The following is an 18,624-nucleotide window of genomic DNA, read 5'->3' as shown; positions in this document are numbered from 1 at the left end:
TAAATATTTCCGAGCTCTGAAGCAAACAAGTCTAGATGAAAATGCACTTATCTATGAAAGGTTGATAAGTGGTAAAATTTACCATTCCATACAGGAGGTCGAGAGCCCTAAGCCTTATAGACTCATCTTTGTCATCTAAACACTGCATAATTAGATCTTTATGAGCCTGGACTGACTTAGGGTGAGTCTTCAATATTTTTGACATTGCCAGCAATCCAAGATATTTCACTGCAAAAGAAAGTACTTTAAAACATACAACAACAGATGCTGTTAATGTTTGTTAATACTTACTGAGAAAATCCATGGATTACCAAAAGCCTTACGCCTTCAGAAAGTCATAAAAAAGGAAAGAGATACAATGTTCCCATAAGTATTAATTTGCATTTCTTTTCAATTTTAATTAATCTGTCAAGCCCTTAGAAAAAGAGAATAATACTTAGTGTGATTATTTCCACCAAACAAAGATGAAATATAAATCTGCAAAAACCTCCTGATTTGTTATTAGAACAGAGCATAACGTACTACAAACAATGTTAAAAAATTACAACGAGTCACATTTACATATTCACAAGTAGTTTTGAGTGCATTAGCAATTATCTTTAGATGGTTCTATATGCATTTTAATCACTTTTCTGCATAAAAGTCTTTATGTCTGAATCAAAGCAATGATGAGTTTCCATAAAATGTTTCAAAGGTTACCATCATTGTCTACATCACGAAGAAAATACTGATGCAGAGAACATGGCAAGTGCCATAACCTAATTCCCCAGAAACTTTGCTGAGTGGAAGAGCAGTCAAAATAAGCAAACACAGGTCTCTGCTTAGCTGTAGACACTCAGCAGTTTCTGAGAAAACAATGGTCAAGGTTCTCGAAGTACTTCATATACCTTTACGCAAGTAAATAGTACAACCAAACAGTAGCACACAGTGACCAGCATCGCAGCTTTGCAATTTTGCACCCCGTACTCTAAACACAATTATTATTTTTATTTTTGTTTCTCATTTATCTACCCATCTACGTGAATCTTTTTCCAATGTATATTGAAATAATGTTGTCCTTATTTGTCTACTAATTGTATGTCTGATGAGAGAAAATAAAATAAATAAATAAATAAATGAGAAAATTATTTGAAATTGTTTTCGGTGAAATTTGTGTATTGTATCTGGATTCATAACCAATTGCAAGCACCAGTTTTCCGTAAAGTGGTCTGTTACGGTTCTGTTGCCACAAAATTACTGCCAATACATGAAACCTTCAGCAATGTTATCGACTTTTCCTTCCTGAGTGAAATTTATATGAAGAAATGTCACTGTGGCAAACCTGCTTCAGTGCAATGCTTGTGATATTTGGAATTTCTATATTTCTACAATCAGAAACCAAGGGAATGCATCAAATCTTCCTGAAGAATAAACATAAGAATAAAATATAAGAACATAAGAACTGGTGTAACAATGAAATATAACAATTTGAGAATTTGAAAAGATTGTAATGCCTAAAAATGCCATATATACATCTAGAAGGGACTTCCGATAAGTAATGCAACACTTTTTTTTCCACAACCAATTTCACTTCAGAAAAATGCAGATTTTGTTGCGGGCCATCACGGAATATTTCCATTTCAGCTCCTATAGATTTATGAATTTCTGATAGGTGACGGTTCTATACACAGTCTTTAAAATGGCATCTATAACGGAGGTGCGTTCCAAGCAGAGTGATGTCACTGAATTTCTGTTGGCAGAAAATCAGAGTATCACAGATGTTCACAGGCACTCGCAGAATGTCCATGGACACATGGCAATGAACAAAAGCACTGTGAGTTGTTGGGTAAGGTGTTGTTCATCGCTACAAAAATGCAGTCAAACTTCTCCCAAGTCTGTACACCCAAGAGGAGCTCAAAAAACTTCGACTGTTCTTCCTCATCCATCCTACACCAGGATCTCGCACCTTCCGACTTCCATCTGTTTGACCCAATGAAGGATGTACTCTGCATGAAGCAGAACATGGATGATGGGGCGGTTTTTAATGCAGCAAGATGTTGGCTTGAACATCAACCAGTAGAGTGGTACCATGTGGGCATACAGACACTGCCCCCCAGGCAAGCTGGTATAAAGCTGTCGCACTGAATGGTGATTATCTTTGAAAATAAGGTTTTGCAGCCAAAATAGTGGGGAATAGTATGGTGTTTTGAAATCCTGAATAAAACCAACCTGCTTTCATAAAAAAAGTGTGTTCCAGTACTTACTGAATGCCCCTTTATTATGTAATAAATGTGAGGCACTTATTGTGAAACCCAGTTATACATTTACAATTAATATAACGCCCAACTTTCCACCTAACTTGATAAGGCATGTATGTGCAGTAAACCTATAGTGACATGAGTAGATAAATGAAAAAATAAATTAATTAAAACAAGGATAAACAATAATTGGGTTTCGAACATGGGGCACAAAAGTGAAAGGCTGCAATGCTAGCCACTGTTCTATTATTTTGGCCGAGATAACTGCCGCTAAAAGGCATCTAAATTATGTCAAAAACTTTGAACTTGATTTTCTGAGAAATGGTCGAGTCTCTATGAAAAAATCGAGACACACTGTTCGCATATTTTCACCCCCCTTCCACTGAGCAAAGTTTCTGGGAAATCACATTATGGCACCTGCCATGTTCCCCTTGTGAGTGAAAATTTATGTAATAAAAGCACCTGAAAACTATACACACATATTACATTATCAAAGACATTTGGCACAGCCACTTTTTGCAAGCTCACATTAATTACTGTTTCTGTTCAATAAATGACTCTTAGTTCTGCTACTTGTCACAGTAACCCTTAGGCACTACATGACAATGTTGAGTGTCTCCAAAGAAATACTGCAGATTTACAAAGTGTGATCAGGTGGCAGACGCTAGAGCTATATACTGAACAGATGAGCTAGGAAAGCTTTAAGAATCACTACAGTTCCATTGTTATAAAAAAATACTGAATTCTAATTATATTGTAATCATTAGAAATATTGTTAGACTTAAAAAAACATTTACAACTCATCTTTGGCAGTCAGGTACCCAAATGATGATCATGCTCACATTTTCTGGTTATTATTTATTTATTATTAAAATACTTAAAGCTGCCATCAACTCTAAGGTTGGTTTGAACATCATAATGCTTTACTAGGCAAGATCCCATTGTATATGGTATATGATATTCCCTTCCTCTGACTTTTGAATCTCCTCAAGCAGCCAATTATAAGAGAACTTACAGTTTATCGTAGACTCCAAACCATAGTGCAAATCGACATTTTTTGCATCAACAAACATTGCCACTGGTGTAAGAAGTAACAAGTAAGAGATAAAAATCCTAAGATCAACTGAGGATCGAACCACAGACCTTTGAATTTGTAGTCTGACACTTCACTACTGAGCTACAACACCACACTACATTGCAAAATCCACTGCACATGTCAATGTGTTATCTCCATCAAATTAATAATACATAATACCACAATATAGTATACACACTTTTTGTTCAAATTTTGGCACTCTAGTCCTCATTAGGTAAAGGCATGAAACACTAAACATACTGTTTATTTGCATCCACAACTGCAAACGTTTGCAGTCAAGCAACAAATCAGTACCTGAGCAGCCACAGATCTATTCTTCAGGCTTTTTATTTTTAATATCTGATTTTTATGAGAATAGATTTTCTGATACACCAATTTATACAACTGTGGATATATCTTATTACTTACAGCAATATGAAATTCATATATGCTAAATATCTATTGTCACCTTTGTACGCCATTCTTTCTGTTGCTAATGTTACTCATCCTATTAAAAGTGTATGCACTGCAACTGTCCTTCAGCAACTACAATACTCTGCACCATGTGGCATTTATAACGCTCTAATTATGATCAAAATTCATGAGAACGTAAAATAGGTGTACTGTTACGTTAAAAATTACAACACACCAGTATGCCATGTGCACGACTGGAAATACAAGTGCATTCTCCCACACCCGCCCCTGAATATTGTATACACTGTAGTTGTCAAGATGGTTTCATACAGAAATTTGCTGTATGTGGTAATAAATGTGAATATTACCAAACAAAAAGTTTAATAAATTGGGTTTGCAAAACACTAACACTAGTTATTAACATAGACTAGAAAGACTGGCAGAAGCTGACACCGGGGAAGATCAGTTTGGTTTCCGGACCAATATAGGATCTCAAAAGGCAGTACTGACATTACAATTTATCTTAGAAAACAGACTGCAGAAACATAGACCTATGTTTATAGCATTCGCAGATTCAGAGAAAGCTTTTGACAACTTTGACTGAATACACTCCCTCAAATTATTAAGCAGCAGGAATAAAATACCAGGAGTGAAAGGTTATCTACAATTTGAAAAAAAGAGAGACTCCAGTTACAAAAGTCGAAGGGCATTGAGGAGTGGCTGTAGTTGAGAAGGGAGTGAGATAGGGTTGTAGTCTATCCACATTACTCAAGCTGTACATTGAGCAAGCACTGAAGCAAAACAAAGAGAAATTTGGAAAATGAACTAAATTTTGGGGAGAAGAAATAAAAATTCGAGGTTTGGTGCTGAAATTTTAATTCTGTCAGAGATGGAAAAGAATTCTGAAGATCAGTTTTGCATAATGGATAATGTCTTGAATAGAGGTTATATAATGAACATTGTCTTTTAAAGCAAGGGTAATAAAATGTAGTTGGATTAAACTAGGCAATGCTGAGGGAATTACATTAGTAAATGAGACATTAATTTAATAGAGGAGTTTTGATATTTGGGCAGCAAAATAACTACTGAAGGCAGACGTAGAGAGGGCAGAAAGAAAGAACAGCATTTCTGAAAAAAAAAAGAATATTTTAACAAATAAAATGTTATGAAGTCTTTTCTGAAGCTGTCTGAAGTGTAACTTTTTACGAAAGTGAAATGTGGGTGATAAACACTACAAATAAGGAGAGAGAATAAGCTTTCAATATATGGTGCTACTGAAGAATACTGAATATCAGATGGGATGATCAGATTTAACTAACGAAGGCACTGAATGAAAGTGTTGCAAAATTAAATTTATAGAGCAACTTGATTACATGAAAGGATCCGCTGATAGGACTTATCTTGGGGCATTTCAGAATAGTCAATTTGGTGGTGGAAGGAAGTGCTTAGCGTAAAAAAATAGTAGAGAGGGGCCAACATTTTGCTATAACAAGCTGGTTTAAAAGGATGTGACTTACAGTATTTATGCAGAGATGGAGAGGCTTGTGCAGGATACACTGGGATGGAGAACCGCGTTAAATCAGTGTTCAAACTGAAGATGACAATGACAAGTTTATTTGGTGCATGTAGTTTGCAACATGCTCTGTGAATTATACAAACTTATAGATTCAAATGTAACTAAATTTACTTTTGTTGTTGCACCTTAAAAAATATAAAATTAAAAGATAACAAAAAGTATGCATTTGTTACAATTTGCCTTTGACACACACTCTGACCATAGCTATGTTGGTTCAGTGACGAAGTACTCTTTGAATGAAAAGTTCTTGGGTGAACAAGCAGACTGTTGAGATATATGCACACTATTTAAACAACAAACCAAGTTATCATCAGATGGGCCGACAGACTGTTGGCAGGTACATTAATTTTCTACAGTTTGTTTAGAGACTTAATACATCATCTTAAGTTATCGTTGATAGTGTAGAACGGCCAGGAGAGACCCTCATGTATAACTTATACTTTTAGATGAGATAAATACAGAAGTTTCAGCACTAAATGGAAGTGGCTGAGGATTTTTGGCCTCTCAAACTTCAACATGTCTACATTTAGTGAGCATAATTACATGATAAAATTTTTGTCTAACTGAATAAAAATGCTTCTGTGATTTGTGACAAATTGAAGACCGGTTATTGGTGAGCCTGCTTTGTCCTGTTCAGACTATTTTCATTCGCATGATGCATTTCAAGATGATCAGAAACATTGAAAATTGCAAGAAGGAGAAAGTGCACCTATTACAGGACTGACAGAGACAACAACCATTACTGGGCACTGGAGACTGATTAGTTACTCTGGAGCAAAAACAGAATCATTTATTTCTTCTGCTACGAGAATCAGTGTGTTGAAGAGGAGGGTGATACAGGATGGCAAAATATCCCTGCAGACACAACGTGCGTGTGTTGTTATGACCCATAAATGAAAAAGTAGCACAGAGTGAGTGCAACATGACCAATCACTACTAAAAGAACCATGTATAGAAATCTATGAGTAAGGACACTGTCATCACATTCTTCGACTACAAACACACGGTGTACACTCATACACTGCAGCATACTACAGATGGGTCCTGGGCCATTTTTCACAGACAGATTAAAACATGCAACTATTAAACCTCTTCATAAGAAAAGTGACAAGAAAGACAAATAATTATCATCCAGTTTCCATACTGAGATCATTTTCTGAAATATTCAAAAAGTAATGTACTCAAGAGTAGTCTTACATTGAAGTAGAAACAATTTACTTAACATATCACAATTTGGATTACACAATTTTTGCTCAACTCAGAATGCTATTTATTTATTCATTCACTCACCAAATATTACAAGTCTTAAATAATAATATTTCACACTACGGAATTTTCTGTTACCTTTCCAAGGCGTCACACTCTTGGATAAACTAAGATTTTATGGAATTGATAGCATTATACACAACTGGTTTTAATAACACTTAACAAACAGTTTGCAAAAGGTTGTGCTAAATAATTCAAGCAATGCTGGAAGGGTTGAAAATTTTAGTGACTGGTGAAATCAAAAAGCATGTCCCACAGAGTTGAATTTTGGTTCCACTCCTATTCCTTATATATGTGAATGACCTTCCACTTAACAATCAACTAGCAGAATTGGTACTTTTTGTAGATACTAGTGAACCATAGATTTTCATGTTGGTAGGGGCAAAACATCTTTCCCATACATGTGATTAACAAATTTTGATTTTGAGGACATTGTTATCAGCTCATTATTTTCTCCTATTGGTTTGTACAGTGCGCCTTTAGTACCTGGTCAATGTTATAATAATGTACAAGCCAACTATATAATTACAGTAAAACCTGTTTTTACATTACTGTGCCAAAAAGGTAGGAATTTAAGGAGATGGGACCTGGGTAAACTGGAAGAACCAGAGGTTGTACAGAGATTCATAGGGGGAATTACAGAATGATTGACAAGAACAGGGGAAAGGAATACAGTAGAAGAAGACTGGGTAGCTCTGAGAGATGAAACAGAGAAGGCAGCAGAGGGACAAGTAGATAAAAAGACTAGGGCTAGTAGAAATCCTTGGGTAACACAAGATATATTGAAATTAATTGACGGAAAGAGAAAATATAAAAATTGAGTAAATGAAGCAGGAAAAAAGGAATACAAACATCTGAAAAATGAGATCGACAGGAAATGCAAAATGGCTAAGCAGGAATGCTACAGGAAAAATGTAAGGATGTAGAAGCCTGTATCACTAGGGGGAAGATTGATGCCGCCAACAGGAAAATTAAAGAGACCTTTGGAGAAAAGAGAATCACCTCCATGAATATCAAGAGCTCAGAAGGAAAAACCAGTCCTAAGCAAAGTTGGGAATGCAGAAAGGTGGAAGGAGCATATAGACGGTGATGTACTTGAGGGCAATGTTATGGAAATGGAAGAGGACGTAGATGAAGACGAGATGGAAGATATGATACTGTGTGAAGAATTTGACAGAGCACTGAAAGAATTAAGTCGAAACAAGGCCCTGGGAGGAGACAACATTCCGTTAGGACTACTGATAGCCTTGGGAGTGTCAGCCGTGACAAAATTCTTCCATCTAGTGAGCAAGATGTATGAGACAGGCGAAATATCCTCGGACTTAAATAGAAACATAATAATTCCAATTCCAAAGAAAGCAGGTGCTAACAGGTGTGAAAATCACTGAACTATCAGTTTAATAAGTCATGGTTGCAAAATACAAACATTAATTCTATACAGATGAATGGAAAAACTGTTAGAAGCTGACACTGGGGACGATCAGTTTGGATTCCGTAGAAATGGTTAAGAAAAGATAAACCTATGTTTATAGTATTTGTAGATTTAGAGAAAGCATTTGACAATGTTGACTGAAATATTCTCTCTCAAAATCTGAAAATGGCAGTGGTCAAATACAGGGAGTGAAAGGTTATTTATAATCTGTACAGAAACCAGATGGCAGTTATAAGAGTCGAAGAGCACGAAGGGGACGTAGTGGTTGGGAAGGGAGGGAGGCACGGCTGTAGCCTATTCCCCACGTTATTCAATCTATATATAGAGCAAGCAGTAAATGAAACAAAAGAAAAATATGGAATAGGAATTAAAATCCAGGGAGAAGAAATAAAAACCTTGAGGTTTGCCAATGACATTGTAATTCTTCATGGCTGGTTCTACCTCTCTCATCCTTCACCATATTGCCTTTATTTTGTTATCTGGTGTGATTAACTTTTTCTTGTTATGTATTTGCTTTATGTCTATATCATTTTCTTTAATATTCTGCAGTATGTCTTGTAACCATTATTTGAATTTCGAAGAAGTAAGCTTTTGTGAAATGTGTTTTGTTGTGTAAATGCTGTGTAGTGCAACTGTTTTGTTACACCAACAGACATTTGAGGTTTCTGGAGATGTGACACCTAATGATGTGGGAACTGGAAGGGTGACTCATTCATTCTCTAGGATGCCAACATTTCCAAGATGGAACTCTCACCATGGATATTCTCCTTAATGGTACCGTATACCCACGACGTAGTTTTGTCGTTCGGCCGATGGCCAGCTGCATTTCATTTTATTATAGCTTACTAGTAATGCTCAGGATTTGCTGACATGTAACCTTTCTTTGCCTATCAGGTGTGCATTGTTCAGAGGTACTAATACCCCGAATATTCTGGCTAGAGAAATGTAAATTTAATTTCGCATTTTTCATCATATATACGAACCATATGTTATTTAATTTTTGCAAGGATTGTCATTTATGTGATTATACTTCATTTTTTACATGTTTGTTTAACACAGTACAGCATTTCATTTTTTTAATGCCAGCAAGAAGGAAAATTGGATGAGCCTCTACGAAGAACGCAACCATGTTTCTGGAGAATGTCTTTGTATGTGCTGAAAATAAACTGATGGTTCATATGCTTCTTGTCACTGTCACACGTCTTACTGTTGACAACTTTTACGCCTACATTTACATGCATATTTTGCAAACCACGTAAGTGTATGGCAGTGGGTAAGTCCTAATATACCATTAGGATATTCTCCCATTCTATTCACCTATGGATCAGGAGAAGAGTGACTTTTTAAATGGTTCTTCACACACTGTAATTAATCTAATCTTGTCTTCACAATTCCTATAGGAGTGAGACATACTGTGTTAAATATATTCCTAGATTCATCACCTTGTGTTGGTTCTAGAAACTTTCTAAGTAGGTTTTCATAGAATAGTGTCAGCTAGTTAAGTTCTTTCAGCACCTTCGTGATACCATCCCATGGGTCAAAAAACAAACCTGTGACCATTTGTGTTACGTTTCTTTGTATCTCTTCAATATCCCCTGTCAGTACTGTTTGATATGGGTCCTACACACTACAGCAATATTCTAGGATGGGTCACACAACTGTTTTGTATGCAGTCTCCTTTGTAGACAGATGCATTTCGTAGTATTCTATCAATGAGCCGAAGTCTGCCACCTGCCTTACCTATGACTGAGTTTATGTGATTTCATATTTCATATCGCTCCAAAGTGTTACATCCAGGTATTTGTATGAATTGACCTACTCCAACTGTGACTCATTGATATTATTGTCTTAGGATTTTTAATTTCGTGAAGTGCACAATTTCACAGTTTCGAACATTTAAAGCAAGTTTCCAATATTTGAACAACATTTAAATCTTATCAGGATTAGACTTAATATTTGTGCAATGTCTTTCCGGCAGTACTTCATTATAGATTAGTGCATGCCCTGTGTAAAGTCTGATGCTACTATCAATACTGTCTGCAAGCTCATTAATATAAAACATGAACAGCAAGTGGCTGAACATATTTTCCTGGCTCCTAGGCGTACAACCGAAGTTACTCCTACATCTGTTGACAACTGTCCACAGAAGATAACTTGCTATGTCTCCCGTACCAAAAAATCTTCAATCTAGTCACAAATTTCACTTTATGCCCCATAAAATGGTACTTTTGATGATAAACATAGTTACAGTACTGAGTCAAATGCTTTTTGGAAATCAAGAAATACTGTATCTTCTTAACTGCCTCGAACCATGGCTTTCAACATGTCATGTGCAAAATGCATGAGTTGGATTCCACATGATCTATGTTTTCCGAATCCAACCTGCTTGGCTTGGAGATTGTCATTCTGTTCAAGATACTTCATTATGTTCCAGCTTATAACATTTTGCATGATTCTACAACAAATATATATCAAGGTTATTGGATGATAGTTTTGTGGATCACTTCTGCCACCCTTCTTATAGGCAGGTGTGGCCTGTGTTTTCTTCCAACTACTGGGCACAGTTTTTTTGTTTGAGGTGTTTATTACCAATGTAGCTAGCAGAGCGGCTAACTCAGCTGCAAATTGTGAACAGAATCTAATAGGGATTCCATCAGGCCCTGGACCTTTGTCAGGTTTTTAAAATTTCAGATGTTTCTTAACACTGCTGACACTAATATCTATTTCACCCATTTTTCCAGTGGTAAGAGAATTAAACTGGGGTAATATCCCTGGACATCCCTTTGTAAAGGAACATTTGGCAACAAAGTTAAGAACGTCTGCCTTTACTTTGCTGCCCTCAATTTTAGTTCCTGTCTCATCTTTGGGTTTTGTGAAAGATCTTTCGATGCTATTCTGCTACGATAGTCACTAGAGGCTTCATGCATTACTCCCTTGACAGCCAAAAGCATTTTATTCACCATCTCTCTCTTTATAGCCCTCCAATTTGTTTTACACCTATTATGAAGTAGTCTCTGTTTCTTTACAGTGATTGTACACCATGGAGGGTCCCTACCATCATGAACTGTTTTACTGGGTACATATTTATCCACTGTACTGTCAACTGTTCTTTTAAACTTGCGCAATAATTCCTCTAGATGCTCCTTCCCCGAGTGAAAAGTTCAAGTTCCTCACTGAGACACGACACAAATTATGATTTGTTTCCATCCTGATAGGGGTTTCAATCTATCTGTACCATCTAGTTTTCAGATAAGGCATGTAGTAATATTTTGCGTGAGACCACATATGGGTATTGAAACAAAAAGAACTATATTTTGTTATTGATGACGTGCTAAATATAATATCTATCCGTGAAATATTGATGTTTGTGTGCCAATCTTTTAGACTCAGTTTCTAAACTAAAGGAAATTGTCGAATGACACACACTTGTTTTTCAGCAAATGTAGAAAGATTTTCTAACTACAATCACATGTTGTTTGACGACAGATGTTCCATCACTTTCGACGACATATCCATGCTAGCTGGCGCGCGCGCGCCCACACACACACACACACACACACACACACACACACACACACACACACACACACACACACACACACAGTGATAGTTATAAAATGGTTATACAACCACCTTCATACATGTTCAAAGAATGATATTTCTTAGAGAAAAATACAATGATTTCAAATTAATTATCCTTTTCGTAATTCAACTTTCAACCTCTTATCAAGTTATTCATTACTCCAGTTCATTTTATAACTCTCTTTTATGTGCTCTCTATCTTTTTAAACCATTTTACCAATATTTTCATGTCATCTTAGTGGTAATTTTTCAGGTACTTGAGAACATAATAATCGAGGCCCTGTGGTTACAGGTTTTCTTTGCATACTCGTAAACTAAATGAATTCTCATAAGGGGCACCTGCTCCCTCAGTCCCCTTCACCCATCCCCCTCCCTGCAGACAACACTTAATAAATCCCATTACAGAGAAAGCCACAGGAGAGATTGTTTATGATGATTTCTAAATAATTATTAAGTGGCTCTCTGAAAATGGACTCACTCTAAATTTGGATAAAACACTGCATTCATTTCTGTACAACAAATACCAACAACTGATGTAGAACATGAACAAGAGTCAGTACATAGAGCAGAATGCTCCCAATTTTCAAGTATACACACTGATGAAATCTTTAACTGGAAGAAACACATTATCAAGCTTCTCAAACAATTCACTTCAGTTACCTTTGCTCTTCGAATAATTGCTAGTCTTGGAAACAAATGAATCAACCTCCAGACAAATTTTGAATATTTATATTCAATAATGTCTTATAGATTAATTCTCTCTTTCAAATTCTGAAGGTGGCAGGGGTAAAATACAGGGAGCGAAAGGCTATTTACAATTTGTACAGAAACCAGGTGGCAGTTATAAGAGTCGAGGGGCATGAAAGGGAAGCAGTGGTTGGGAAAGGAGTGAGACAGGGTTGTAGCCTCTCCCCGATGTTATTCAATCTGTATATTGAGCAAGCAGTAAAGGAAACAAAAGAAAAATTTGGAGTAGGTATTAAAATTCATGGAGAAGAAGTAAAAACTTTGAGGTTTGCCGATGACATTGTAATTCTGTCAGAGACAGCAAAGGACTTGGAAGAGCAGTTGAACGGAATGGACAGTGTCTTGAAAGGAGGATATAAGATGAACATCAACAAAAGCAAAACGAGGATAATGGAATGTAGTCAAATTAAATCGGGTGATGCTGAGGGAATTAAATTAGGAAATGAGACACTTAAAGTAGTAAAGGAGTTTTGCTATTTAGGGAGTAAAATAACTGATGATGGTCGAAGTAGAGAGGATATAAAATGTAGACTGGCAATGGCAAGGAAAGCGTTTCTGAAGAAGAGAAATTTGTTAACATCGAGTATAGATTTAAGTGTCAGAAAGTCATTTCTGAAAGTATTTGTATGGAGTGTAGCCATGTATGGAAGTGAAACATGGACGATAACTAGTTTGGACAAGAAGAGAATAGAAGCTTTCGAAATGTGGTGCTACAGAAGAATGCTGAAGATAAGGTGGGTAGATCACGTAACTAATGAGGAGGTATTGAATAGGATTGGGGAGAAGAGACGTTTGTGGCACAACTTGACTAGAAGAAGGGATCGGTTGGTAGGACATGTTTTGAGGCATCAAGAGATCACAAATTTAGCATTGGAGGGCAGCGTGGAGGGTAAAAATCGTAGAGGGAGACCAAGAGATGAACACACTAAGCAGATTCAGAAGGATGTAGGTTGCAGTAGGTACTGGGAGATGAAGAAATTTGCACAGGATAGAGTAGCATGGAGAGCTGCATCAAACCAGTCTCAGGACTGAAGACCACAACACACATTAATTTTCTGTGGTAACTCAATAATTAATCAGGTGATGAAATTCATCAAATAATCCATCACAATTTGAGGTGTCAAGTGATGTTCATACATTAGAGGAAAGAATGACCTTAATTACCCATCATTCAAGCTGTCAGTGGCTCAGACAGCAGCAGCAGCAGCAGCAGGAGTAGTAGTAGTAATAGTAGAGACTAAGTGTATAACAAAGTACAGCCTTACCCATTTCTTCTAGGACAGGCAATAGAGATGGGACAAATGCATCACACTGGGTGATGAATAAGTAGAAGATAATAAAGGTCTGAATTTGTAAATGCCCGAATTTTTTTTGAGTATGAGTGCCAGTCCTTATTCAATGTCCCTTGTAAATTACACCAATGTTTTAAAAGGTTTGGTTGGTTGGTTGGTTGATTTGGGGGAGGGGACCAAACAACGAGGTCATCGGTCTCATCTCATTAGAGAAGGATGTGGAAGAAAATCGGCTGCGCTCTTTCAGAGGAACCATCCCAGCATTTGCCTGAAGCAATTTAGAGAAATTACAGAAAACCTATATCAGGATGGTTGGACGTGGGTTTGAACCATTGTCATCCCAAATGCGAGTCCAGTGTGGTACTCAAAATAAGGAGAGTCGTATCTTTAAGACAGAGTAAACAAAACATTCTGCAAGCTGGATTTCTATAAACAACACTGGGAAATTTGTGAACGTTCCAAGATTCAACAGACAAGGTGAATAAAAGCTCTGATGTAAGTTCTCATGCACGAGGTGGTTAGATTCATCATAACAATCTATATTGATCTACAGTCACTGTCAAAACATGACAGCCCGCATCTCGTGGTCGTGCGGTAGCGTTCTCGCTTCCCACGCCCGGGTTCCCGGGTTCGATTCCCGGCGGGGTCAGGGATTTTCTCTGCCTCGTGATGGCTGGGTGTTGTGTGTTGTCCTTAGGTTAGTTAGGTTTAAGTAGTTCTAAGTTCTAGGGGACTGATGACCTAAGATGTTAAGTCCCATAGTGCTCAGACCCCCCCAAAACATGACATGTTGTAAATTAGTCAGGTATCTGAAATAATGATGATGAAAGGTTTAAAAGGATTAAACTGCCTGATTATCAGTCCTGCAATTCAAAGGGAAATGACAGAAAAAGGTATGACAAGAGAAAGAGAGAACTGTCAGTTTCAGGATTTATGACCATGTCACTGTGGCTGAAAATGTTCATGATGATAGCTTTTGCAAGATAGTTATAAGTAAGATAAAACCCAGGCAGCTACGGCCTGTAGCTGACCAATGAAGGATACACCAAGGGTCACCAGAGCCAGCACAACTAAAATGGGGTGAGAAAATAAAATGAGAGGACAGACTAGATAGCAAATTAGCTTTAACAGTTAGATGAACAAAATACGAATATAAAAGTTTACTCCACAGTAATGTTGTCTTTAACACAGAAAGGAGTGCACAATACTGCAACAAATTTTTTTTTTTTTTTTTTTAAATAACGTACCCAGTGCTCTACAATGTCTGACAGACAGCAAAGTAAAATTTTAAAACAAACTGAAAAAGTTTCTCCTATTTGTGGAAGAATTCTTATTATTGCAGGGTGTAAAAGTTTGTGGGCAGGAATTACTAACTCAGATCTGTACATTTTATTTAAAAAAGGAAAAGCTTATAAATTTTCAGCTTGTAGCCACATTTGCAAATTAATTTCCAATATGAATGTAAAATGACTCACTCTATATGATTACAATTTATCATACAAATGATCCATGGAACTTGAAACAAGCTAACTAACTAAAAATGCATGACAGTGCAGATGGAGTACGTAGCCTAAGACCACTAGGGGCACAAACCGCAGCAAGATGTACACCATCCACAACCACCCTGCACAACGGACATTGAGGTGCATTAAATTTTGTTATAAAACCTACTTTCCCTCAGAAATAATAGAAATTTAGTAGCTGCTGTTCCATCGTAAGCAAGTATCTGAGGAAAGCCTATCTCAGATCAGACAGTGGGACACACTGTGTAAGAATATGGGCTATCACGAGATGACTACCACAGCTGCATTTAGGGGAGACCTCATGACACAAAAGGAGCTTTTATCTAACTTTGGTGTGATCATAGTCAGCATAGTACGATAGCATCTTTCCAAGAGGCTTGGAACGAAGTATACAATGCCCTGCAGATCCCCTCGACTGCTCTCAGCTTGTGGGGAGTTGGGATAGCCTGCCATTCCATATTTCAGATTTTCAAAATTTGATGTCACAGTTGCAATCGTAGGCCTGTGACCAGAACACAGAATTCAAGTTTATCTTCTGTGATTGTTTCTTTAACTGATTTGTCAGCAAGTTCGTCTCCCAGAATACCCACATACCGATACGAATGTTACTGTTTTAACTGAAATCAACTAATAGGTTTATATGCAACCAAAAGGTTTTTGGTGTAGCACTGAAATATGGCTTGTAAGCAGATCATTTTGTTGCATTTCTGGTGGAAGTTTTAATATACCACAGATCCTGTGGTATCTTAACCAACTATGCAGTGTATAAACTGCATACTTCTCGTGTGAGGGAACACTGTGCACACAGACATGAGGGGCTGTTGGAGGTCCTCGGAGAGAGTTTCTAATCGTATCTCAACTACTCTAATCATTTTTGGGCAATTAATAAACAATATGAGCTGTTGGTTGGGAAACAAGAGTCAAGTACCACGGATGAGTAGGCATCCGACATATTATGACGATATAGTTCATCGAGAGTTGGTGGTATCTGATCCACAGTCGTAGGACACCAGATTCCACTAGTACGCTGTCCACAGGGCTCGTACAGAAACTTCCAGTGGCCAACCACACGCCACTGTGGCGGACAGGCTTTAACAGACTCGGTACTGATTGTGTTGCTGACCTGTAGGCAATGCATCCATGATGCAAGAGGCTTAAAAGTAAAGCACTGTAGAATCTATGAAGAACCATGTGGTTTGCAACCTAGGAGATGTTGCTGGGAAAACTAATGGTATTAAGTTTTCTCGTGCAATTTGTCTCAAGTTGGCATACATGTGGTAACCAGGTTAATTTATTATCAAATAAGAGGCACAAGAATTTGAAAGTTTCAACTGGTTACCAAGTTTCTGGGCGCAGAAGCACAGTCCAAAGTTGACAAAAGAGTATGATTGTTTTCATGAGATAGAATTGATATCCATGATTCAGGGCTTGCTTATCTACTTCCTGTATGGCCTCATGAAGTTGACACACTGTGCTGTGCAATGGTGAACAACTCTAATACAGGCAAAGGTCATCCATACCCAGTGAGAGTGAGACCATGGGTCCTACTGCATTCACACCACCACTGACCGTCATTGATGGCAAAGAGAGTTACGCTCAGAAATGATCCCTACAAGACACTAGTATAGGTTGCTGAAGGCTGAACCTACCCACATCCAAAACAATCTGAGGGATAGGAAATTCTCAATAAAAGTGCGTAAGCAGCCCTAGAAGACCCCACTTGTGCAAAGTAGACAGAATATGATGGTGCCAGGTGGTACTATATGCCTTCTGCAAATCAAAGAATACAGGTATCAAGTATTGGCAATGTGTGAAAGCATTGTGCATTACAGATTATAGATGAATGTATTTAGTCTGTGGTGGACTGGAGCGCCCTAATGCCACTTTGAAATTGTTATAAATGTCCTCTGGCTTGCAAGCACCAACAGTTATCAATTACCCATTCTTTCCAATAATTTACACAGCCCTTTTGTTTGAGATTGAGCGATAATTAGTCAAAATTTGTGGGTCTTTTCCTGTCTGGAGTGCAGCATGGTGCAGGGAGGGGGGACCCCCTCCCTGTCAAATAAATGCGATTGAAAAATTTGAGGATGTGTTTTATGTTGTCATTGCTAAGGTGTTTAAGCATTTGATTATGGTTTTTGTTTAAGTCAATGGGGCTGTGTTGCGACATTCTACTAAAGCACTATGATTCAAGGCCTTGTGCACAGAAGGATATGAACTTTTGCTCTGCTATGAACCTCTGGATCAGCAAAATAAGTTGGCAGTTACTGCACGAGGACACCTGGGCGAAGTTTGCTGAGAAACATTCGGCAAAGAGTGTGCGATCAGAACAGATATCGCCAGTGAGGGAGATGCCAAGAATTCCTGTGGATAATGAATGGCAGCAATTGTGGTGGAGTCTAGAAAATACTTGAGATGATGGGGTGTGGGCTATCACAGAAGATACATACTGTTCCCAACATACCTGCTTGGCCTTTTCTCATGCCAATAGCATCTTGTACCACTCCTCTGATGTCATTCAAGAGTCGCTGTGGAGGTGAAATCTTACCAGTTGGCTTTCTGAAGGGATCAATGTGGTGCATGTTGCACTGGTTGGTGGTCTGAGAAAGAGTGTGATAGGACAGTGCTCACTGTAACAAAGGCTGCCACGGATGGACCACTGGATTAATGGTGAGATATTTGAGCTGCAGACTGTAATGTTTCTCGCCGAGTATGTATGGGCCATACTGAAATGTATCACAGTTTGTGTGTTAAGTAGACAGACTTCCAGTTCCAAAATTAATTGTTCCATTTCTTGGTCCCTGCTAGATGTGGTTTTGCTACCCCAAAGAAAATTGTGGGCATTGAAGTACTCCTGTAGGAGGAAAGGTGGACGTATCCGTTGCAGCAACTCTACCAGCTTGTAGTATGGTGTAGATCAGTCTGGGGTAGACAGATATTACACACTGTTACTGTAACTAACAGGCAGACACAAGCAGCCACAGCTTCTAAGGCAGCGGTTAACAGCACCTGCCCAATAAAGTGAGAGTGTATGAGTATGTTGATTCCTCAAGACACCCTCTCAGCATTAATGCAATTTGTAATTTTTAATAGTAGGATAGTAGGGGGTTGGATTTCCGAGAATATTTTCTCCTGAATTGCCACACTGACTGTAGAGTAAGTAGCCATTAATTGATGGAGTTCAGCCATGTGGCAATGGTAGTCATTACAGTTCCACTGAAGGAACATCAGACTGGAATCTGAGAAAACAGCGAACGGGAACCTGGAATATGATTACTTTGCTGCTGAGTCATGTTCCACCTGAATGTGTGAATCTTCATCAATATACATGGGCTTGAACTCTGGGACCATGTGTGTGTGTGTGTGTGTGTGTGTGTGTGTGTGTGTGTGTGTGTGAGAGAGAGAGAGAGGAGGGGGGGGGGGGGGGGGAATTAACGATTGATGGGAGTAGCAGAATTCAGTTAAACTTTCAATTTA

The 18,624-nt window shown here is 37.9% G+C and overlaps 1 protein-coding gene across 1 annotated transcript in view; it reads right to left on the bottom strand.

Moving 5' to 3' along the window:
* Positions 1-18,624, bottom strand: part of LOC124721568 (AP-3 complex subunit delta-1) — a 269,083-nt gene that overhangs the window by 111,753 nt on the left and 138,706 nt on the right. The window contains exon 12 of the mRNA XM_047246607.1: positions 83-228. Within this exon, the coding sequence (XP_047102563.1) occupies positions 83-228 (146 nt within the window). The remainder of the gene's footprint in view (positions 1-82; positions 229-18,624) is intronic.

This window comes from Schistocerca piceifrons, chromosome X (genome assembly GCF_021461385.2).
Source record: "Schistocerca piceifrons isolate TAMUIC-IGC-003096 chromosome X, iqSchPice1.1, whole genome shotgun sequence".
NCBI classification, from domain to species: Eukaryota; Metazoa; Arthropoda; class Insecta; order Orthoptera; family Acrididae; genus Schistocerca; species Schistocerca piceifrons.
The sequence above is the reverse complement of the archived record's forward strand: the minus strand, read 5'-3'. Positions and strand labels throughout refer to the sequence as shown.